The following is a 25,167-nucleotide window of genomic DNA, read 5'->3' as shown; positions in this document are numbered from 1 at the left end:
GGGGTTGTGCTTTTCCTCCCTTGGATTAGAAAAACGCAAGAAAGGATTCTTGTGTCCTGGTTGGCATTACTGTCCATCCTTGTGTGTATGTGAGGGGCCATGCCCATTAGACCTATGGCATCAGAGCAGAGGGAGAAGCATTTCCCCCAAAGAAGAGTATACTGCCAAGAAAAGAAGAGAGAGAGGAGGCTGAGGTAGAAGGATCGCTTGACCCCAGGAATTTGAGGCTGCAGTGAGCTATGATCATGCCGTGAATAGCCACTGCACTCCAGCCGCAGCAACATAGCGAGACCCTGTCTCTAAAAAAAAAGAAGAAGAAGAGAGAGAGATCCTGGGAAAGAAAAATAACAGATTGTTAGCAGACCATGGTTTTCCTACCTAGCACATAGCTGTGTGCACACATGCACACACACAAGCCTTCCCATACACATTTCCACTTCCAGAATTTTCCTTCTTCACATAAGGCAGCCATCCATGTACAACTGCCGATGCTCTCGCACTTTTCCCAGGAGTCTTAGCCACCTCCTGTGAAAGGCACGAGGTCCGGGGTATCCAATTTATATCCAGTCATCTGGACCAGGCCTAGGTATCTCCTTTTGTGATTCATTAACCCATTAAACCATGACCAAATGATGCATTTTAAGCACTCACACACACAGTATACAAAAGTAAAGATCTCCAAATAGGATAATTGCAATTTAAAGACTTAGGGAAAAGGAAAGTAACAGATAGCATGGCATATTAAGTCACATTTGCCTGTTTCATCCTGAAACACCACTAAAATGACAGCCAAGAGGTTTCTTTTTCTTTTTTTTTTTAAAGTAAAAACTCACAAGAACAAAGAAAAAGAAAAAGAAACAATAGCAACAAAATTTTGGTAGCAGCCAAGCAAATGGATGAGCGGTAACGAACTTAACAGAGAAAAACGTAGGCTGAAAGTAAGACAAGCCCAGAAGAAAGCCAACCCTAGGAATTAGAACACTCTGGAAGCACAGATTCAGAATGATTGGCTCATAGTCCCTGGAAAAGGTAGAGGTACTCAGGAATTACAGCTATGGGCTTCTCTTTTGGGTGGCTTCTGAAAAAAACTATTTTATGTATTATATCACATCTCCCTTTGCATAGATGTGTTTTAGAAGAGGTCTTTTTTCCCTAACACCTCACTTTTATTTCTCTCAACAAATAATATTCTCTCAAAAATAGAAATAATTCTTTCTATTCTGTTTTGTTCAGTTGTTGATGATGTATTGACTTGGGACATAATACCATCTTTGGATGGGGAACTGGTAAATATTAGAGCCTATAATTCTGAGTAGTCCTAATTGCTAGCACTTTTAGGTAAGGGCAAGATTTTATCATAGCGTATTTAATTTATACTTCATAAAAAAGAAAAGCAGTTTTTGAAGATCAGAAGATGCCACAGTATAAATATTATTTCTGAACTGTAAAAACATGGCCAAATTAAGAGATGAGTTAACATAATAGTACACGCATACCTCAGAGACACGGCAGGTTTGGTCCCAGACCACCATAATAAAGTGAATATTGCAATCAAGTGACTTATACAAACTTTTAAATTTCCCAGTACATATAAAAGTTTTGCTTACACTATACTGTAGCCTCATAAGTGTGCAATAGCAGTATATATTTTAAAAGTATGTACCTTAATTTTAAAAATATTTAATTGCTAAAAAATGATCATCTGAGCCTTCAGCAAGTTCTAATCTTTTTGCTGGTAGAGAGTCTTGCCTCAATGCTGATGGCTGCTGACTAAGCAGGATGGTGGTTGCTGAAGACTGGGATAGCTGTAGCAAATTCTTAAAATGAGACAACAATGAAGTTTGCCCCCTTAATGGACTCGCCCATTTGTGGAAGATTTCTCTGTAGCATGTGATGCTGTTTGATAGCATTTTACCCACAGTAGAACTTCTTTCAAAATTGTAGTCAGTGCTCTCACACCCTGCCACTGCTTTGTCAACTAAGTTTATATAATATTCTAAATCCTTGTCATTTCAGTGATGTTCACAGCATCTTAATCAGTAGATTCCATCTCAAGAAACCCCTTTATTTGCTTATCCATAAGAAGCAACTCCTTACCTTTTCAAGTTTTATTATGAGATTGCAGCAATTCAGTCACATCTTCAGGCTTCACACCTAATTCTAGTTCTCTTGTTTTTTTCTACCACATCTTCAGTTACTTCCTCTACTGAAGTCGTGAACCCCTAGAATTCCATGAGGGTTGGAATCAACTTCCTCCAAACTCCTATTAATGTTTATTTTAACCTCCTCCCATGAATCACAAATGTTTTTAATGGCATCTACAATGGTGAGTCCATTACAGAGGTTTTCAATTTACTTTGCCCAGACTCCATCAGAGGAACCACTCTATCTATGGCAGCTATAGTCTTACAAAATGCATTTCTTACATAATAAGACTTGAAAGTCAAAATTAGTTCTTGGCTGTGTGTGGTGGCCTATAACCCCAGCACTTTGGGAGGCCAAGGCAGGTGGATCACCTGAGGTCAGGAGTTCCGGACCAGCCTGGCCAACATGGTGAAACCCCGTCTTTACTAAAAATACAAAAATTAGCTGGGCAATGTGGCACATGACTGTAATCCCAGCCACTTGGGAGGCTGAGGCAGGAGAATTACTTGAACCTGGGAGGTGGAGGTTGCAGTGAGCCGAGATTGTGCCACTGCACTCCAGCCTGGGTGACAAGAGCAAAACTACATCTCAAAAAAAAAAAAAAAAAATTACTTCTTGATCCAGGGGCTGCAGGATGGATGTTGTGTTAGCAGGCATGAAAGCAACATTCATCTCCTTGTACATCTTCAGAGCTCTTAGGAACCACATGCATTGTCAATGAATGAGCAGTACTGTTTTGAAAGCAATCTTTTTTTTCTGAACAGTAGGTCTCAACAGTAGGCTTAAAATATTCAGTAAACCATGCTGTAAACAGATGTGCTGTCATCCGGGCTTTGTTCTTCCTTTGATGGAGTACAGGCAAGGTAAATTTAGCATAATTCCGAAAGACCTTAAAATTTTCAGAATGGTAAATGAGCATTGGCTTTAAGTTAAAGTCATCAGCTGCATTAGCCCCAGCAAGAGAGTCCACCTGTCCTTTGAAGCTTTAAAGCCAGGCATTGACTTCTTCTCTCTAGCTATGAAAGACCTAGATGGCATCTTCTTCCGATAGAAGCCAGTTTCTTCTTATCAAAAATCTGCAGTTTTTGTGTAACTGCTTTCATCAGTGATCTGAGCTAGATCTTCTGGACAACTTGCTGTAGCTTCTCCATCAGCACTTGCCGCTTCACCTTGCACCTGCATCTTATGGAGATGGTTCTTTCCTTAAACCTCGTGAACCAACCTCTTTTAGCTTCCAGCTCTTCTTCTGCAGCTTGCTCATCTCTCTCAGCCTTTATAGAATTGAAGAGAGTCAGGGCCTTCCTGGATGAGACTTTGGCTTAAGGGAATGTTGTGGCTGATTTGATCTTCTATCCAGACCACTAAAACTTTACATCAGCAATGAGGCTGTTTTGCTTTCTTATCATTGCTGTGTATGGTGGAGTACCACTTTTAATTTCCTTCAAGAGCTTTCCTTTGCATTCATAGCTTGACTGTTTGGCACAAGAGGCCTCACTGTCAGCCTGTGTTGGCTTTTGACATGCTTTCCTCACTAAGCTTAATCATTTCTAGCTTTTGATTTAAAATGAGAGACATGCAACTCTTCCTTTCAGTTGAACACTTCGACATCATAGTAGGGTTATGAACTGGCCTAATTTCAATATTGTTATGTCTTAGGGAATAGGGAGACCTGGGAAGAGAGAGAGAGAGAGATGGTCAGTGAAATGGTCAGAACACATATTGATTGATTAAGTTGGCTATCTTATGTAGGCATGGTTTGTGGCACTCCAAAACAATTACAATAGTAACACCAAAGATGACTGATCACAGATCACCATAACAGATATGATGATAATAATGGAGAAGTTTGAAGCATTGCCAGAATTACCAAAATGTGGCACAGAGACACCAAGTGAGCACATGCTGTTGGAAAAAATGGCACCAGTGGCCTTGTTTAACTCAGGGTTGCCACAAACCTTCCATTTGTAAAAAGCACAATATCTGTGAAGCATGGTAAAGCAAAGCACAATAAAACAATGTGTGCCTGTATTAAAATGGCTTTCTGACTGGGCGACAAGGTAGAGTTTATCTTATTATCTATAGAATATAGCAGAATGACAAAAATCACTATGTTTTGTTTTTTTTTAAGACCAAGGACAACAGAGATGTTGGGGGAAACTAAGAAAAGGAATAAAACAAAAGTGATCAAGTCAGAAACTATCCATATGTGGACTCAGTGCACGGATTCTCTTCCTGCCTGTGAAATGAGAAAAATAGAGTTTGTTTGAAAAGCAAGAATTAATGATGGTTTCAGGAAACAACTAGCATGTAGGAAGTCTTTGTGAGAATCTCGCCAAGTCAACACAAGAATCGTTTTTTCTCCAGCGTTTTTTTTTAAAGACAGAAAAGCAGAGTAATTGAAAATTGACACATAATCTTAGAGAACTGCAGGGTCCTTGGTGTTGGCAGGTGTCCAGAGGCTGTCTGACAGCCTGGGCAGACCGCCAGTTTTCAGCTGCTTCTGGGTTGGGATTAGATTCCATTTCCACTCAAGCATTTAAGGTAAGCCTTTCACCAGTTCTAACTCAGATTAGTACAAACAGAAAGTTTGAGTATTTCCAAGTCCATACTTAAATACCTTAGTTTGAAAAATAGAAGCTGACAGAAGCATAGTAACTAATAGTTTGTTTCTTCTTCGCATTGGACTGAGGCTTGAGGTCCTGAGTGTGACCGAGCGTCACATCCATCATAGACCATCGGCAGAGCCGAGTGGAAGGGGCAAGTTTGGGGAAAAAGATCTCGAGTGCAATGTTGTCGTGTTCGGATTGAGATGCTTGTGGGATGCTGGGAGTGAAGACAAACTTTGTAAATTTTGGTTGTGGGTAGGGTGAGGAAAAGTGCGGATCATTTTCAGATTTCTCCCTGGCTTGAGTTAAGATCCCTTTGGTCAAAACACCAGAGGAAGATTTGTGCCAGAAGAAGAAAGTTGGGAACCAGACCATCGTTTTTGTCATCCAGATTCTTCCAGCGAATCTCACACCAGCAAAGGCGCTACAAATACAGCCAACAAATTACCAGTAGAATCTGACATGCATACATGCGCACACACCCCTTTTCTCTCTAGCAGCCCCCACACATACTCTCTTCTTCTCTCACTATATGTCTCTGTCTCTCTCTCTTTCTGATACACACATGAACATACACATGCTTTTTAAAAACACATTTTTACACACACATGCTTTGGGGCTTTTCACTGAAATACCTTTTGACCTTATCTAAGAAGCTGATTCATTGTAGTTGCTACGGTCAAGTGATGGTGATGGGCCACAGCCTGGCACATAGAACAAACATTTCCGAATGCTGAAATTCCCATGCTGATCCAGCCTAGACCTACGATGTTTAACCAGAGACTTTTTTCACTCCTCTTAATATCAAACTAGTAAAATATTTCAGCTCACTTCAGCTAGTAAAGCAAAAACTTAAAGCAAATCAGTGCTGTGGTACAGTTCTCAACTTTTTTATGGATCTTATTGGGGAATCTCCAGTCTACTCCCCACTTTACCCCCAATTTAGTCTTTTCTTTGCAACTGCAGGGGTTTTTCTGAAATGCGAATCTGATTATGTTATTATTCCGATTAAAACTTTCCAGTGGATCTTCTTTGCTGCAGCACCGTCTAGTAGCATGGAAGTGTTCTGTGCTAACCAGTATGGGAGCCAACTAGCCACATGTGTCTGTTGAGTACTTGAGATGTGACAGAGAAAATGAATTTTTAATTAATTATTTATTTATTTAGAGATGGAGTTTCACTCTTGTCACCCAGGCTAGAGTGCTGTGGCACAATCTTGGCTCACTGCAACCTCTGCTTCCTGGGTTCAAGCAATTCTCCTGCCTCATCCTCCCGAGTAGCTGGGATTACAGGTGTCCACCACCACACCCGGCTAATTTTTCTATTTTTAGTAGAGATGGGGTTTCACCATGTTGGCCATGGTGGTCTTGAACTTCTGACCTCAGGTGATCCACCTACCTCGGCCTCCAAAAGTGCTGGGATTACAGGCATGAGCCACTGTGCCCAGCCTAATTTTATTTAATTGGAGTGAATTGGAATTTAAATAGCCATAGGTAGCTGATGGCCACACAGTTCTACAAGCTAAAACCGCCATTCTTCAGTGTGGCTTACAAGGCTCTTGTTTCTGAGCTGACACTTGCCAGCGCTTCCAGCCCTTCCTCATCCCACTCTCTCTTCTCAGCATCCATACTCAGAAGCACTTGGACCTCTCACAATGCCCCAGGCAGGCAGCTGCATATGCCTCTTCTCCTTGAAGGACCTCCCCATCCTTTTCACCTTTGTTCTTTCTTCTTTGTCATCTAATTCTTCCTTCTCATCTTAGCTTTGACTCCTCCAAGAAGCCTTCCCTAACACCCTAAAACTATATTATGTGATCTTCTGTGAGCCACAGCGTCTGGTACATATCATAGTATCATAGTAGCTGTTTGTTTGATGCCTTTCTAGACTACAAGCTCTTTGAGGGTGTAGACTCCCCAGGCTTGGGCCAAAAACAAATTCCGTCTCTCAAAATCTTCTTGCTGCTGCTTGCCTCTTAATTAATACTTCCTCTGCTAGGAAAGAGATTTTCTTTTTCAGTTATTTCAAATCACATAGTACTGCCTACTTATTCCATTCAGAGCAGGGAAATAAAAAAGAAAGGTATTATTCCTCTATTTTATACATATTATGTGTAACTATAATATTACATTGCCTTTCACTAACTAGTGGGAAGGTTAACCGATTACTAGAATTTTATGTACATTAAACCCAAGCATTGATTGATAGCGGGTCCTTAACCTCATTGAGCTTATTTACTCAGGAGAAAACATAAATGCGGGGGGTGGGGAGGGAAGAAAGTGGAAGGGCTAGATATGTTCTCTTATTCAATATGATATTTATTTGGTAAAGATTTTTTATGCAGACCAGATGCGGTGGCTCATGCCTGTAATCCCAGCACTTTGGGAGGTCGAGGCAGGTGGATCTGGATTGCTTGAGGCCAGAAGTTTGAGACCAACCTGGCCAACATGGCGAAACCGTGTCTCAACTAAAAATACAAAAATTAGCCGGGCCTTATGGTGCACACCTGTAATCCCAGCTACTCAGGAGGCTGAGGCAGGAGAATTGCTTGAACCTGGGAGACGGAGGTTTCGGTGAGCTGAGATTGGGCCACTGCACTCCAGCCTGAGCAACAGAGTGAGTGAGACTCCATCTCGGGGAAAAAAAAAAAGATTTTTCATGCACTTTGTGTTGGGAAAGAGGTCATTTGACAAATTTAGATAGCATCACCGCCACTACTTCATCAAGGCGAGACCCCACTGGGTAGATATGCACAGGAAAGGTGAGTGGTGGTGAACAGTTCTTAGAGAGCCCCATGTCACTCCAGCTCCTTCATTCTGTCCATAACCTGGCTGTGCCAGAGAACCTGTAGAGCCTGGCATGTCATTGGGCTTGTTTGTCTCTCTCACAGGCCCTCATGGGACAGCACTATTTTTTCTCATTAGCTTGTAATACAGTGAAGGCACACACTATTTTCTTTCCCCTAAACAGAGTTGATTGCATCAAGCCACAACTTATGAGACAGTGAGCTGCTGGAAGGATGTTGTACTTCCTTGCCCTTTGTGGCTAAAGTCCTTTGAGGAGAGATAATCCAGATGGGGAGTGTCCTTACATTCTATAAATCCATGTCTTCCACACTAGTGCCTTGACATTGTGTAATTTTTTTTTAGTGACAGAGGAGAAAAGGACTTAATTTGCTGAGAATTATTTATGGTGTGCTGCAGGATCACGTTAGAGAAGAGTAACATTGCTTGCCCCATGGATCTGAGAGTCTCAGTCAGGCATTTAGAATACTGTTATACTGATAGAACAGCAGGCATGTGTTTACATTGCTATAACAGGACACAGATTTACATACTGTGATCCAAAGTTGTTGTCTTCAGGCCGGGCGCAGTGGCTCACGCCTGTAATCCCAGCACTTTGGGAGGCCAAGGCGGGTGGATCACCTGAGGTCAGGAGTTCAAGACCGGCCTGCCCAAAATGGTGAAACCCCATCTCTACTAAAAATACAAAAAATTAGCCGGGTGTGGTGGTGGGTGCCTGTAATCCTAGCTACTTGGGAGACCGAGGCAGGAGAATTGCTTGAACCTGGGAGGCGGAGGTTGCAGTGAGCTGAGATCACACCATTGCACTCCAGCCTGGGCACAACAGAGCAAGACTCCGTCTCAAAAAAAAAAAAAAAAAGAAAGAAAAAAAGTCGTCTTGTGTAAGAATCTACTCTGAAATGTGCTACTTTCAGTGCTAATCCCTAGCCTGCATCCACTTACCTAGGGTTTCCTTACTAAAATCACTGATTATTCTGGGTGTTCGGGTTTTCACTGGAATATTTTTTTGTACGTCTTCCTCCTGCTTTGGTGGTTCCTACAGATTTCTCCCACCATGACAGAACTACTGATATTTCTTCAAACTTCAGGACTTTCCAGAGTCAGAGAATTGTCTTATAGTTTACTGTTAGAATCAGCTGGCCTTGTGCATTTATTGTGGAGGACACAGAAATGCTTTTCTGAGCTTCTCACTCAGCATTTCTCATAGAGCTTCCATGTGGGATCTTTCTTGGAGCGATCTGGTCTGTTTGAAGTTGTGGAGGCCAGGCTATATGAAAGGTGACAGTGGTCTTTTCTTCTCCTAGCCTTAAATTTTAGAGGATGATAGAGGGAAACAACAGCTAGATTGATTTATTTTTATTTTTAAGAGACAAGATCTTGCTCTGCTGCCCAGGCTGGAGTTCAGAGATGCAGTCACGGCTCACTGCAGCCTCAGACTCTTGGGCTCAGGCACTTCTCAGCCTCCCAGGTAGCTGGGACCATAGGCATGTTGCTACCACACCAGGCTGAATTTTTCATTTTTTTACAGAGACATGTTGCCCAGGCTGGTCTCAAACTCCTGTCCTCAAGTGACCTCCCACCTTGGCCTTCCAAAGTGCCAAGATAGATTGAATTTCAGATTGAAAATGACTGAATTGAAAGTGACTGAAGTGACCCACATTCCAGTGTGTAGCTAATTTTTGGCTTCTTCCATCCTTGGTTTCCTTCCTCGGCCTCTATGACAAATTCCTGTAGCCGCACTCATTTCTTATATGCTGGTGCTTGTCAGGACCCTGCCTTGGGCCTACACTCCCATTTTAGTGATCCTGCGTCTAACCTTCTCCCAAATCAATCCTCTGAGTTCTAGAACCATTTATCTCAGTGCCCACCTGGCATTTCCACTTAGATGTTTCACAGACATCTTAAAGCCAACATATCTAAACCTAGACTTTCTCCTCTCTTTTCACCCCTCATCACCCTTTTTCACCTGTTTTCACCCCTCCTCCACGGCTTCAGCTCAGTAAGTGGCAGCACCAGCCACCTCTTGCTGAAGCCAGAAACCTGGGAATCTCTTTTACTCCATCCTCTCTCTCTCTTCCTCTCTCACTCCAGCCAGCCAGTCACTAAGTCGCTATTTTTTCAGCTTTATTTAGTTTCAATTTATATACAGTGAAATTCATCGGCCAGGCACAGTGGCTTACACTTGTAATCCCAGCACTTCAGGAGGCTGAGGCAGGTGGATCACCTGAGGTCAGGAGTTCGAGACCAGCCTGGCCAACATGATGAAACCCCATCTCTAGTAAAAATACGAAAAATTAGCTGGATGTGGTGGCGGGCGCCTGTAATCCCAGCTACTCTGGAGACTGAGGCAGGAGAATCGCTTGAACCCAGGAGGTGGAGGTTGCAGTGAGCCGAGATCATGCCATTGCATTCCAGCCTGGGCAACAAGAGCGAAACTCTTGTCTCCAAAAAAAAAAAAAAAAAAATCATTAATTAAGTGTACAATTTGAAGAATTTTTGAGAAATGTACTCAATTTTTATGCAAATGTATACAATAGAGCTTCTTTCTGTGCTCTAGTCCAACTCTAGTCCAGGCCACCCAGAATCCCCTCTCACCTCTATTACTGCACAGCCTCCTCACTGAGTTTCTTGCCTTCTCTTTTGCCTCATTCTGGTCTGCTTTTTAAACTGCAGATAGTCATTTCTCCAAAGCACTGTCTAATCATGACAGTCCACTGCTTAAAATTCAGGAGAAACACCAGTTCTTTAACATGGCTTGGGACCGAGTGCAGTGGCTCACACCTGTAATCCCAGCACTTTGAGAGGCCAGGCAGACAGATCACTTGAGGTCAGGAGTTTGAGACCAGCCTGGCCAACATGATGAAACCCCATCTGTACTAAAAATAGGAAAAATTAGCTGGGCGTAGTGGTGCGTGTCTGTAGTCGCAGCTCCTCGGGACTCTGAGGCACGAGAATCACTTGAACCCAAGAGGTGGAGGTTGCAGTGAGCCGAGATCACACCACTGCACTCCAGCCTGTGTGACAAGAGTGAGACTCCATCTCAAATAAGTGAATGAATGAATGAATGAATGAATAGGCTTGGGAAACCCTTCATAGTACCCAGCCTGTCTCCCCAGCCTCATTTTCTAATGCTCTCCCCTACTCTTCAAGCCAGAACTCTTTCAGTACCTGGAGTATGCTGTAAATTCTCTCACCTGCACTTTTGCACATACCCTTCCCTTTGCCCGGAACCCTCTGCATCCAACATCTTCACCTAGCCAACCCTGTTTATCACCCAAGTTTCAACTTTGATGTCACTTTCTGAGGGAGGACTTTTCTGATCTCCTGGACTAGGTCAAATCTATTTATGATCTCCCCAAACATCCTTTTATAACATTCCCTACCCTTATAAATACTTGATTAATGTCAGTATTTCAGTATTCCTCTCAAGACTGGGCACTTCACAAGGATGGAGCTACATTTGTTTATCACTGTCCTTGCGCTTTGGCCCTTGGTCATTTTGTAGACTTACATACCACCTTCAAACTTAGACCCATGGAGGAGTAGCTGAAATCCATGTGGCCACTGTTCCAATATGGACAATCCAGAAAAGCATATTGCAGCCTGGAATGGTCCTGTTAGATTAGGAGCACCCTGGAGTTGATCCTGGGCTGGAAGGTTTGCCAGAAAGCAAAGTATGTTTGTTCCAGAGTTGCTTTTTCTGGGAGCTTCATCCTGTTATGACAACTTGGAAGGGTGCAGCTATCTTCCTTAGTTTCTCACCTTCATTGCAATGAATCCCTAGGCTACCTAAAACTTATCTAAGGCATAGTAGGGTTTGAGAGCCACTTTGGAATCAAAGCAGACTTACAGTTGTAAGCCACTTTAGTTCCTAACATCCACCTAAATTCAAGAATATAAGACAAAGACTCCTGAACTCCTCTCAGATATTGGCATGGTGTACAGGTATATAACTGACCTCAGAACACTTCCCAGCCACCACATGGTATACACAAGGGCAGGGGTTGGCAAACTACAGCTTGTGCCAACTCCTGCCCTTGTGTATACCATGTGTATACTTGTTTTGTAAGTAAAGTTTTATTGGAACATACTTGTTTATATATTGGCTATAGCTGCTTCCCCTACCATGGCAGGCTGAGTAGCTGCAACAGAAACCTTATGGCCTACAAAGCGTAAAAATATTTACTATCGGGCTCTTTAAGAACAATAAGCATTTCATCTTGTCTTGGATTTAGAATAAGGATGTTAAAAAGAAGAGATGCAACTCTATATACAATTTTTTTTTATTACTTACACTCAGAATTTCAGAGCTGATAAAAGGTACTTTATAAGTCAGCATGTTGTGGTCCATTACTGGACTCAACATAAATAACGAAATATGATTACAAGGCTAGGCGCTAGTGGCTCACACCTCTAATCCCAGCACTTTGGGAGGTCAGGGTGGGAGGATCACTTGAGGCCAGGAGTTCAAGACCAGTATGGGCAATACAGCAAGACCACATCTTTACAAAAAATTTTTTTCTTTAACTGTCTGGGCCTGATGTTACTTACCTGCCTGTAGTCCCAGCTACTCTAGAGGCTGAGGTGCAAGGATTGCTTGAGCCCAGGAGTTTGAGGCTGCAGTGAGTTGTGATCACACCAGTGCACTCTAGCCTACGTGACAGAGTGAGACTCTGTCTCAAAAAAAAAAAAGCAAACAAAGATTACATCAAATTTAGTAGGCCTTTACATCTTCTTCATTCGTAGTATAGTAGCAGTAGTCAAAGGTACAAATGTTGGCCCCTTTGAAATTTAGAATAACAAATATGGAGATGGATCTCTATTCTCTCACTTCAACTTGCCCAAGGGCTTGATCATTGGGAAGATGAATGTGGCTTAGTGTTCGAGTTCCCATGAAATTAAAAGAGTATAATATACTTATTCAGAGAGGAGCTGGTAATTAGTAACTGGTAGAAGGACTACCTCCATCAAGGAAGATAATACTAGTAAATAATTGTCCTACCAACACTCAACCAGTACATTAGAGATCGCTTTGACGGAACTCTTTCGCGCTTTTAACCTTCTTCAGAGATGACTTCCTTAAAGGTCTAACACTTTGAAACAGTGGTCGCCAGAATTACTCTCATTGTTTGCATTGGGAAAAAATTATCTTAAAATCCATTATAACAACTCTTTGTAATATTCCCCAAATTCTGTATTTTCACCTACATTACATATATAAAAATTGAGGTGCCGTAAGAAAATCTCACTGAACTCTGCCTGTCAATTCAAGAACAGAAATTAAATCTAAACTTCTGCCCCAAATTGTGTATTTCCCAAATGTGGATCAACTCCCTGGTCACAAACACACTGTAACTGTGCTCTTGCACTGACAGCCACCTCAGCGCAGCACTCGCCTGCCTGAGTGACTCGGCCACAGGAGCTCACCTGCCTTCTCTAACACGGCACTTGGTGTTTACTCCTGCCCTTTGCTGCTGTCAACTCCATTTCGCTTTAAGCGTGGTGTGGCAGAGAGAGTATGAGCTCTGAAGTCACCTAGGCCTGGGTTCAGGGTCAAGCTTTGTCACTTACCTGTTGACAGAATTGTTGAGTTAACTCTTTACACTTAAGTACTTCTTTCTTTTTGTTTGTTTGTTTGTTTGAGACATAGTCTTGCTCTGTTGCCTGGGCTGGAGTACAGTGGCACAATCTCGCCTCACTGCAAACTCTGCCTTGCCGATTCAAGCAATTCTCTGCCTCAGCTTCCCAAGTAGCTGGGATTACAGGCACGCACCACCACGCCCAGCTAATTTTTGTATTTTTTAGTAGCGACAGAGTTTCACTATATGTTGGCCAGGCTGATCTTGAACTCCTGACCTCAGGTGGTCTACTCCTTAGCCTCCCAAAGTGCTGGGATTACAGGCGTGAGCCACCACACCCGTCCTTAAGTACTTCTTTAGAAGTAACTGATTACTTCATCTTTAGACTAATTCATTAGTTCAGCAAATATTTGCTGAGCACCTGATATGTGCGAGGCACTATTTTAGGAGGTGCCTGATGATTTAGCTGTGTAAAAATAGGTCTCTGCTTTTATGTAGTTGCTGTTCTAGCAAAGAAGACAGAAAAACATTGTTTTATAGTATAATAAAGAATAGTGGTAAATGCTGTACAGAAAAATAGAGAGAGAATGGGGCAGCGAGTTTCAGGTTTTAGATTGGATGATCAGGGAAGGACCCTCTGGAGAGATGACTTTGATCAGGAATCTGAATGATGTGAGGAGGAAAGAGAGCCATGCCAGCATCTCAGGGAAGATTGTTCCAGGCAGAGGGAATGGGGAGGATAAAGGTCCCATGGTGGGAAGGTACTGGGTGTTTTCTGGAATAGCAGAAAGGTCAGCACGGCTGAAGCGTGGTGAGCAGAGGGTCGATCATAGAAAACCAGCTGGAGAGGCAGCAAGGGGCCAGATCACGCAGGGGAGATGGGATTTGATTTTTAAAAAGCATTTTTTAATAAGATTTATTGTAGAATAGTTTTAGGCTTAAAGAAAAGTTGCAAAAGTAGTACAGTAAGTTCCCATATACATACCCCTTCCTCTGTTTCTTTTCTTTCTTTCTTTTTTTTTTTTTTTTTTGAGACGGAGTCTCGCTCTGTTGCCCAGGCTGGAATGCAGTGGCTCGATCTCGGCTCACTGCAAGCTCCACCTCCCAGGTTCACACCATTCTCCTGCCTCAGCCTCCTGAGTAGCTGGGACTACAGGCGCCCACCACGACGCGTGGCTAATTTTTTGTATTTTTAGTAGAGACGGGGTTTCACTGTGTTAGCCAGGATGATCTCAAACTCCTGACCTCAGGTGATCCACCTGCCTTGGTCTCCCAAAGTGCTGGGATTACAGGCATGAGCCACCGCACCCGGCCCTGTTTCTTCTAATATTGCTAACTTATGTTGCCTGAGTGCATGTGTCACAACTAAGAAATAACACCCATACACTACTGTGAACTAAGTTCCAGACTTTATTCCTGTTTCACTAGTTTATCCACTCATGCCCTTTCTCTGTTCTGGGATGCCACATCTCATTTGGTCATCCTGTCTCCCTGGCTTCTTCTGTTCTGTGAGTTTCTTAGTCTTTCCTTATTTTTCATGACCTTGGCAGTTTTGAGGAGTACTGGTCAGATATTTTGCAGAATATCCTTCATGGTTTTCTCATGATTAGACTGTGATTATGGGTTTAGGGGAAGAACACCACAGAGGCAAGTGCCCTTCTCACTGCATCATAGAGAACCTGCTGTCAGCATGACTTCTCGCTGCTGATGGGAACCTTGGTCTCCTGTCCAAAGCACCATTGACAAGGTTTCTCAGTGTTTCCCTACTCTATTCTTTGGAAGTCCCTAAGCATGGTTCATACTCAAGGGCAGGGGTAAGGAATTAAGCTCTACTCGCCTGGAGAGGGAAGTATCTACACCCTCTGTATATCTCCCATTTGTTGATTTAATCATTTATTTATATCAGTGTGGACTCATGGATGTTTATTTTATGCTTTGGGTTATAACCCAATACTGTTTAATACATTATTTATTTTGTTGTTCAAATTATTCTAACTCTGGCTAGTGGGAGCTCTTTCTGGTTGGGTCCTGTGTCCCTTTGACATGCTGCCTTTTGTTTTTTAAGCACTTACTTAGGTTGTGGCGTTACAACATGCTCCAGGCTCATCTTGTATTCCCTGCCCCAGCCCTAGAATTAGGCATTTTTCTAGGGAGCCCTGGCTCCTTTATTAGAGAATGGTATTAGAAATCCGTGTGTATAGGCTGGGCACGGTAGCTCATGCCTGTAATCCCAACACTTTGGAAGGCCAAGGCGGGCAGATCACCTGAGGTCAGGAGTTCGAGACCAGCCTGGCCAACATGGCGAAACCCCAACTCTACTAAAAATATTTAAAAATTAGCTGGACATGGTGGTGCGCACCTGTAGTCCCAGCTACTTGGGAGGCTGAGGCACGAGAATCGTTTTAACTGAGGAGGCAGAGGTTGCAGTGAGCCGAGATCGCGCCACTGCTCTCCAGTCCAGCCTGGGCAACAGAGCCCAGGCTCTGTTGAGGAGGAAAAAAATAAAAGAAATCAGTATGCATATATGCACATGCCTGTAATTATTTCTCTATCTATCTGTATCTGCATTAAGGTATTTGTGAGTTATGCTGAAGTATCTGACTCTAATCCAGTACCACGGGGTTTCCTCTAGCTGTCCCCACCTTGGTTGTCTGTAACTTCCCTCTCCAGGGGTGAGACACCTGGCTCCCATCATCTACCATCCATTGACTTATTCATTCCGTGCCAGCAGCATGTGTAGCAGTTTCAGAATTATTAGTTAGGACACTTGATTTGTTTTTTAAACAGATTTATTGAGATATAACTCATACACTATACAATTCATCCATTCAAGATGTACAATTTGGTGATTTTTAGTGTATGCACTGAGTTGTGCAGCCACTACTGAAATCAGTTTTAGAACATTTTCATCACCCCAAAGCTGACAAGGCCACTCATTGCAGTGTGGAGAATCAACTGTAGAGTGTATGAGCAGAAGAGAGCACAGTCAAGAGGCTATTGGAGCAGTCTAAGCAAGAACTCGTAAGAAGTTGCTCATGAGAAGTCATGGCGGCAGTGGAGGTGATGAGAAAATAAGAGCCACCAGGACTTGCAGTGGATTGGCTGTGTGTTCAAGGAAAAGAGAGAAATTTAAAAGACCCCTCTGGTTTTGGCCTGATGGCTGAGTATAGTGATATCATTTATTTAAGCTGGTCAGTCAGTCTGGGGAAGAGCAGGTGAGGAGGTGCGGTGGAATCAAGAGTTCTATTTTGAGCATATTAGGTTTGAAATGCCCATTGGGCACCCAAGGGGAGGTGTTGAATAGACCATCAAGTACATGATTCTGGAGCTCGAGGGAGAGGTCAGGGCTGGAAATGTAAAATCATGAGGATTACCCTAATCCCTTTCTTGTAAGATTGTTCTGAGTATAAACAAGAGAAGATATATAAGAGTATCTGATATGTCACAGGTACTTTGTTGCTAATGACTATGACAACGTATGTGCCAGATGCTTTTTGACATTATTTTATCCAACCTTCCCAACAGTCTGCAAAATAAATATCTTATGAAGTAGATTTTATATTATTATTATTTTGCTGATGAGGGGACTAAGCATAGAGAAGTTATTGTCCAACTGGATTAAAAACCAAAGCCCATGCTCTCAATTGCTGTATTCCACTACCTCCTGCTTGGTACGTAATTGTTACCATTGGCTCCAGGCTGCTCCTCTACACCCAGCCTCAGGACAAGGTCAGGGGCTTGTCCTGCCTCTGACCTCATCCCGCTATTGCTCACCCTTGATCCCCACTTCCCCCATTTCAGTCCCGTCCCCTTGCTCCCTGTCCCTACAGATGTGCCTCCTTAAGGCTTGCCTGCTACCACTAGAAATTCTGCTGACATCACGAGATATTATCACCATCTCTTGGGGAGCAGTTCTCACACTGGAATGCAGCTAGTGCACCTGCAAACTTCTAAATGCAGATTCCCAGGCTGTGTTCCCCAACTGATTCGGTAGAAGCCTGGGAGTTCTAAAGGAGGTAGTCAGGGGAAACATATTTTTAGAAATGCTGCTTTAGACTCCACAAGTCCCATTCCAGACCCTCTGCTCTCAGCTGTGGTCATCATTAGCATTGGCTTAGAGCCAGGGGATGCCTTGTGAATGTGCTGATCAGGGAGCCTTACGGAGTGTTCATCTTATTGTCACTCCTCATTTTAGCTCTGCGGTCGTTGTACTGACCTTTGCTTTTGCTGATCTCCTTGACTGGATAAAATTGTATTGTGTCCTCTCAGAGGAGGACAGTGTCCCCGCTTATCAAAACACTTACTACATTTGCAAGTTTACATTTATTGGTGTGGTCATTTCTTTTCCTACTAGAGTGTTGTTAGCAGCAGCCGTGTCTGGGTTTTGTTTACTGTGGTGTCTTCATCACTGGATACCTAGTAGGTGCTCCATACGTTGTTTCAGGTGCCCAATTTCCATCAGTAATGCTGTTAGAACTATTGGATATTTAGGCATCACCTCCTTTTATGGATTGAATTGCCATTTGACAGTTTAGGAATTCTTGTTTTTATAGGAAAAAAATCTGAATTGTAAACTATTGACTCTGCTTCGGAAAAACAAATTTCTAAAATAAAGCTTGTTTGTTAGTTGGGGATTATACATATGTTGCATATTTATGTATATATGTATATTTATATTTTATCAAAAAGGAAAGAGTTTAAATTTTCTTAATCTGGTAAATTAGGTACAACTTTGAATGGGGGTAGAACATTACACCCCACACCCCAAACAAAATTATCAGAAGATTCATGGTCATTTAACTTCCTTATCTAACTACTAAGAATGCTTTTCATTGTGTTCTAGATCTCTAATTATATGACAAACAATACTGGTTCTGAATAGAATAGAAGTCTTCCTATAGGCCAGGCCTGGTGACTCACGCCTGTAATCCCCTTTGGGAGACCAAGGCGGGCGGATCACCTAAGGTCAGGAGTACAAGACCAGCCTGGCCAACATGGCCAAACCCCATCTCTACTAAAAATACAAAAATTAGCTGGGCGTGGTGGCACACGCCTGTAGTCCCAGCTCGGGAGGCTGAGGCAGGAGAATTGCTTGAACCCAGGAGGCAGAGGTTGTAGTGAGCCTCTGCAGTGATCATACCACTGCAATGCAGCCTGGGTGACAGAGCGAGACTCCGTCTCAAAAAAAAAAAAAAAAAAAAACCTTTCTTGGCCTCAGTTCCCTTTCTAGGTACCCTCTATATCTCTCCTTCCCATTTCAGAAAAACTTCTTTAAAGGGTTATCTGTAGAAAGAAACTTCAATTTCTGTTCTGCCATTTCCTTTCAAACACACCTAGTCAGACTTTCACCTCCTATTATTTTGCCAAAACTATTTATGTCAAGGACACTGGTGACTTCTAAACCACAGAAGCGTTTGCCATAGATGATCTCTCCTTTCTACTTGAAACGCTTGTTGCATGTGGCCTCCAGATAATCATGCCCTCCTGGTTTTTCTCATTTCATCTTGGCCTCCTTTGCAAGTTTTTCCACACTCCTTTGAAATCTGAATGGTAGTGTGTGACAGGGACCACTTCTCTTTTCTGTCTTCACTCACTAGTAGTAGGCACTTGTAGCCAGACTCATACTTTTTATAACACCGATAATATTGGTGACTTCTAAATGTATTTTTCTGGCCACAGCTTTTCCCTGAGCCCTTATCTCATATATCCACCTCCTAATCAGTACCTTCGCTTGGATATTTAATACGTATCTCATAATTAGCATGTTCCAAACTGAGTTCTCTATTGTCCCCCACCAGACCTACTTCTCCCTTAGCCTTCCCCATCAGTTTATGACAATCCCATTTTCCCAGTTGCTTATTCAGAACCCTTAATTCCTCTCATTCCTTTACATCCATCTCCACTTCCCGACTATGAGATCAACTGTATACAAAAACATCATAGAAATTTGTTCAAGATTCTGTTATTTCTTACGACCTCTGTTAAATGCTGTTTTCCTAGCCCACTCTTGTCTCTCACCTGGAAGACTGCAGTAGTTTTCTAATTGCATCTTCCCCTGTTCTCTAGCAGTTTACTTTCTAGAGAGGAAATATCTTTTAATTTTTTTTAGAAATGAGGGTCTTGTTATGTTGCCCAAGCTGGTCTCTAACTCCTGGGCTCAAGTGATCCTCCCACCTTGTCCTCCCAACGTGCTGGGATTACAGGCATAAGCCACCGCACCCGGCCTAATGATCTTATTAAAATATAAATAATACTACGGCCGGGTGCGCTGATTCACACCTGTAATCCCAGCACTTTGGGAGGCCTAGGTGGGTGGATCACTTGAAGTCAGGCCACCGTGGCGAAACCCTGTCTCTACTAAAAATACAAAAATTAGCTGGGCATGGTGGTGCACGCCCGTAATCCCAGTTACCTCAGGAGGCTGAGGCAGGAGAATCACTTGAACCCAGGAGGCAGAGGTTGCGGTGAGCCGAGGTCACGCCACTGCGCTCCAGCCTGGGCAACAGAGCGAGACTCCATCTCAAGAAATAAATAAAATAAAATCATATGTCACCTCTCAATAGCTTCTCATATCAGAGTAAAAGCTAAAATACTTATAATGGCCTACAAGAGAGTTGAAAGGAATAATGTCTGAAATGAAAAATTCAGTGGATGGACTTACACTGAACTTAAAGACACGGCAATACAAATTACCCAGAGTGGAGCACAGAGAGGAAAATGACTGAAAATGAACTGAGCCTCTGGGACCTGTGGGATAATGTCAGGCAGTCTAACAGACGAGAGGGAGAAAAAATATTTAAGAAACATTTTTTCCCAACTTCTCAAAGAAATTTTTACAAATTCATTAAAAACTATAAACCTACAAATACTTACAAACACAACAAACTGTATGCCAGGATAAACAAAGAGAAAACCATACCAAGGCATATCAGAATCAAATTGCTGAAAATCAGTGACAAATAAAACATTTAAAAAGCAACTAGAGGAAAAAAAAAAAAGACATATTACATACCTGAACCCAGGAGTTCAAGAACAGCCTGGGCAACAAAGTGAGACCCTGTCTCTACAAAAGATTTAAAAATTAGAGCTGGGCATGGTGGCTCATGCCTGTAATCCCAGCACTTTGGGAGGCCGAGGCAGGCAGATCACGAGGTCGGGAGATTGAGACCATCCTGGCTAACACGGTGAAACCCCGTCTCTACTAAAAATACAAAAAAATTGGCCAGGTGTGGTGGCGGGCACCTGTAGTCCCAGCTACCCGGGAGGCTGAGGCAGGAGAATGGCGTGAACCCAGGAGGCGGAGCTTGCAGTGAGCAGAGATTGCGCCACTGCACTCCACCCTTGGCCACAGAGCAAGACTCCATCTCAAAAATAAATAAATAAATACATAAATAAATAAATAAAAATTAGCCAGGTGTGGGGGTGCACAGCTGTAGCCCTGGCTACTCTGGAGACTGAGGCAGGAGGATTGCTTCAGTCCGGGAGGTTGAGGCTGCATTGATCCATGATTGCACCATGGCACTCCAGCCTGGGTGACAGAGTAAGACCCTGCCTAAAAAAAAAGACATGTTACGTACAAGGAAACAAAGATAAGAACAACTGTTGATTTCTCATTAACCCTTTTCCCATTTAGAAAAAAAGTACAGCTTGCTGCCAGTGCTCCTTTAATTTTACATAAACACGCTCTTTAAGGCTGAAGCAAAGCTGACTGATTTTCAGTGTGAAAATAAAATACACAAACTGTTTTTGGAGTCATTTCTAAACAGAACTAACATCAGAATCATCTGAGTCATCAGAATCATCTCTTTCGGAAAAAATTGATTCATTAAATGAATCTTCAGCCAGCCGTTTGAGAACGATGTTAATAATTAACATCAGGCGGGCATGGTGGTTCACACCTGTAATCCCAGCACTTTGGGAGGCCAAGGTGGGTGGATCACAAGGTCAAGAGATCGAGGCCATCCTGGCCAACATGGTGAAACCTCATCTCTACTAAAAATACAAAAAAGTAGCTGAGCATGGTGGCATGCACCTGTAGTCCCAGCTACTTGGGAGGCTGAGGCAGGAGGATGGCTTGAACCCAGGAGGCAGAGGTTGCAGTGACCTGAGATCATGCCACTGCACTCTAGCCTGGCGACAGAGTGAGACTCTGTCTCAAAATAATAATAATAATAATAATAATAATAATAATAATAATAATAATAATTAACATCATGCACAGGAATGCTATGCTTTCTAAGCTTTGGCATTTTCAGCAATCAAGAATTACTGTATTTTTGTAAATGGAAATACCACTACTAAGAACAGAATGCTGTAAATAGAATGATGTCTTTTCTTTCCAACGTCCGTGTACTAGAGTGATGAGAGAATAATAATAAAAGCGAGCTATTTCATGGCAAAGTTATCTCAGGGTAAATGCTGTATCTGCAAGCGCTGCCGGTGAGTAGTCTCAGGACAAATGGGAAAAGGGTTAAAAGCAATGCAAGCCAGAAGAAAATGGAATGGTACCTTGAAAGCACTGAGAGGACTTATTTTCTTCATTCTAAAATATACAGATTTTCTAGCTTTTTCCACTGAGAAGGCCTAGAATCGGTGAGCCTAGAACAGTGGGCACCCTAGCATCCTGACTGCAGTCTCTAAATACTCTTTGCCAGTAAACGGAACGAGGGGTCCTTAGAAGGATGGTTCATTCCAAGTCTGGGACAGGATATATAACAAACAAAACTAGAGGGCCAGGCACAGTGGCTCACACCTGTATTCTCAGCACACTGGGAGACCAAGGTGGGTGGATCACCTGAGGTCAGGAGTTCGAGACCAGCCTGGCCAACATGGTGAAACCCCGTCTCTACTAAAAATACAAAAATTAGCTGGGCGTGGTGGCGCACGCCTATAATCCCAGCTACACAGGAGGTTGAGGCAGGAGAATCACTTGAACTCGGGAGGCGGAGGTTTCAGTGAGCTGAGATTGTACCACTGCACTCCAGCCTGGGTGACAGAGTGATACTCCGTCTCAAAAAAAAAAAAAAAGAAAAAAAAAGAAAAAACTAGAGCATTTTATTGTGCTAGACAGCAGGAAAGCTAATAAGGTCTAATGGTTATATCAAAAGAACACAAGAGCCTATAACAGGAGCTCCCACTGGCCAAAGATAGGAGAGTTTGAGCTTCAGAAAGATGACTGGGGCCGGGTGCAGTGGCTCACACCTGTAATCCCAGCACTTTGAGAAGCTGAGGCAGGGAGATTACTTGAGGTCAGGAGTTCAAGACCAGCCTGGCCAACATGGCGAAAGCCTGTCTCTACTAAAAATACAAAAATTATCTGGTGGTGCACGCCTGTGATCTCAGCTACTTGGGAGGCTGAGACAGGAGAATCACTTGAACCCAGGAGGCAGAGGTTGCAGTGACCCGAGATCATGCCATTGCACTCTAGCCTGGGAGACAAAGCGAGACTCTGTCGCAAAAAAAGAAAACAAAACCCAGAAATGTATCAGTCACATACAAACATAAAAGAAACCTACCAGCCAATTGCAAAGTGGGGACTTTGTTTGGATCTTGACTTTAGTTGTAAATGGACATTTTTTAAGATTTGAGGAAATTGGCAGATGGACTGGGATACTAAAATATTTTTGTCTGTGTTTTTAGGTGTGATAATGGTGTTAGGGTTGTGTGAAATGTTTTTACTGTCTGATAGGTGTACAGGCTCAAGTATTCCCAGGTGAAATAATTGCCTGGGGTTTGCTTTTAGCCGCTCGTCCCTGCACAAAAAGTTGGAGGAATGAAAATTCAATTAGATAACGTTGACAAAATGTTGATATTCATTCAAGTTTTGCTATGGGTACCTGAGGGGTAGTCATTAGATTACTCTATTTTATGCAAGTTTTAATATTTCTGTAGTAAAAAGTTAGAAGACCATGTGCTTAAGGACCTTTCATATATCTATAAGAGAGAGCCTCACTCAGAATATATAGTGTTGCCTTATAATTAGGCGCAGTTCTGGTGAGTTTGGGATGGGTACCAGTTTTATGGGAGAAATAGACTGATGCTAAAGGCAGTATCCTTATAGAAATAAAAATGTTTAACTGGCAACATAAAGTAACACTGAAAATTGTTAGATGTACACAAAAGCTTATAAAAGCATAGCGCTAGGGGATCATGTAGTAATATTTAGTAGATTGGCTGTGCCTCAGTCGTCTTGCCAGAAGGCATCCTCTAAAAAGTGCATCATCACAGAGCGCAGCACCCGGACAAAAGTGGTACATGCGGCTCCTCTGCCGACTCAACAAGTCCCTCCCAAGGGCTGTCATGTCAGTGGGCCAGCACCACTCCTGAAGGACTGCTTTTGTTAAAGGATTTGAGAGATGGATTCCTGAGGATCTAACACCATATTCCATTATGCATTGTGGGTTTTTTATTGTTTTCCTTATCATGATTTATTATTTTTTTAATTTTTCTTTGAAGTTTGCTCATTTTAATCCATGTTCATTTCTCCCTCTGTATGTGTTTGTGTCACGCTTGCTGTCTTTGCCTCCATTGTTCCTAGGTTACAGTATAGCCAGGATATACCCAGTCACTTGGCCGATGAGCATGCGCTGATAGCCTCCTATGTGGCCCGTCTGCAGCACTGTGCACGGTCAGTGGTGGTGCAGCAGCAGTGGGCAGCCAGGGGTGATCAGAGGGAGGGAGAGCTTTGCTACCTGGGGTTGTCAGCTGGAAAAAAAACTGCATGTCGGGTTTTTCTTGAGCAGCTATCAGCTATGTTTGGCAGAGTTAAAATAGTTGCTAAGCATTAGCTTCTACAAGAGAGGGAGGCTTGCTAAGCCTGGGTGCTTACCTAAACATGGAGTCAGACATTCTCTTTTAAAGTGGGGTTCACTTCCTTCAGCTTACACTCAAAAAATATATAAACCTATGAGGGATCACAGTAGTCACAGAGGTATCTGATGCAACCTCTTCCTGTTCATTCTTACCTAAATAATGAAACCTTTCTATTGACATTCAAAGTTTAGAGTTGATCAACCCACAGATATCCCACTTTGTCTTATCTGGGGACTTTGATACTGTCACCCTGTTACATCTTTACCACCCTTTATCCATTAGAAGGAATCTGTCATTGTTAATTATTTAAACCAGTGATTCCCAACAATGGTATTGGGTCACTGTCACCTGAGGGTCTTTTTCCAAATTATATAGACTCTCTCATATTATAATACTTACACGTATTATAATAGCTCCACGTTCCCCTTACCCTGAAAACTACTACGGTAGTGACTCACTGTTAATAAGAGAATGTGTCTGATTCTTCAGTGGTTTGGGATGGAAAAACGTTTGATAACTGCTAACTATAGCAAAGTCAATCCTTTTTAAAAAAGATTTAATACCGAAAAAAATAGTATTACATTCAGGTAGGTCCAAAGTCTCCTGCCCACTCCATGCCCACACCCACCACCATTCTTCAAGTAGAATGGCAGGTAAAGTTTAAGCAATCTGAAGCCATCCTTCCCCTACATAACAGCAAAGAAGAATCACAGTGCCAAACAACTTGGAAAGCCATGCTTTGAGATTCTTGTTCTTAGAGAGAAAACCATAATTTATAAGCTGTACACATAACAGAGGCTGAAGCTTTAAATTTTGATCTTAGTTTTGCTTATAGCATGCCATGGCTCCTTGGGAGGGTCATCTGACCTTGCTGCTACTTCCCCTAATAACAGAAGAATAAATTAATAGTCAGTTGGGACATATACATATGAAAAAGACTTTTAAATATTATACTTTATACCATTTTCCATAGTTTTCCTGATACGACTAAATAGCATCATTATTCTGGGGTATTTATGTATCTCTAAAGCTTGGAGAAGTAGAGTTTTCTTTTTTTTTTTTTTTTGAGATGGAGTCTCGCTGTGTCGTCCAGGCTGGAGCGCAGTGGTGCCATCTCAGCTCACTGCAAGCTCCGCCTCCCGGCTTCATGCCATTCTCCTGCCTCAACCTCCCGAGTAGCTGGGACCACAGGTGCTCGTCACCACACCCAGCTAATTTTTTTGT

General features: G+C 42.6%; 1 protein-coding gene across 14 annotated transcripts in view; it reads left to right on the top strand.

Moving 5' to 3' along the window:
* The window catches only part of DTNB (dystrobrevin beta), a 297,775-nt gene that overhangs the window by 192,930 nt on the left and 79,678 nt on the right, over window positions 1-25,167 (top strand). For 9 of the 14 annotated variants that reach the window (XR_004251286.2, XM_032172425.2, XM_032172422.2 and 6 more), the window contains one exon: window positions 23,669-23,758. The exons of the other annotated variants lie outside the window; for them this stretch is intronic. Coding sequence is in view for 8 of the 9 variants with exons in the window: in XM_032172425.2 (XP_032028316.1) it covers window positions 23,669-23,758 (90 nt within the window). In the remaining variant the exon portion in view is untranslated. The remainder of the gene's footprint in view (window positions 1-23,668; window positions 23,759-25,167) is intronic. 14 annotated transcript variants of the gene reach the window in all.

This window comes from Hylobates moloch, unplaced genomic scaffold, assembly GCF_009828535.3.
Source record: "Hylobates moloch isolate HMO894 unplaced genomic scaffold, HMol_V3 SCAFFOLD_13, whole genome shotgun sequence".
Lineage (NCBI taxonomy): Eukaryota > Metazoa > Chordata > Mammalia > Primates > Hylobatidae > Hylobates > Hylobates moloch.
The sequence above is the reverse complement of the archived record's forward strand: the minus strand, read 5'-3'. Positions and strand labels throughout refer to the sequence as shown.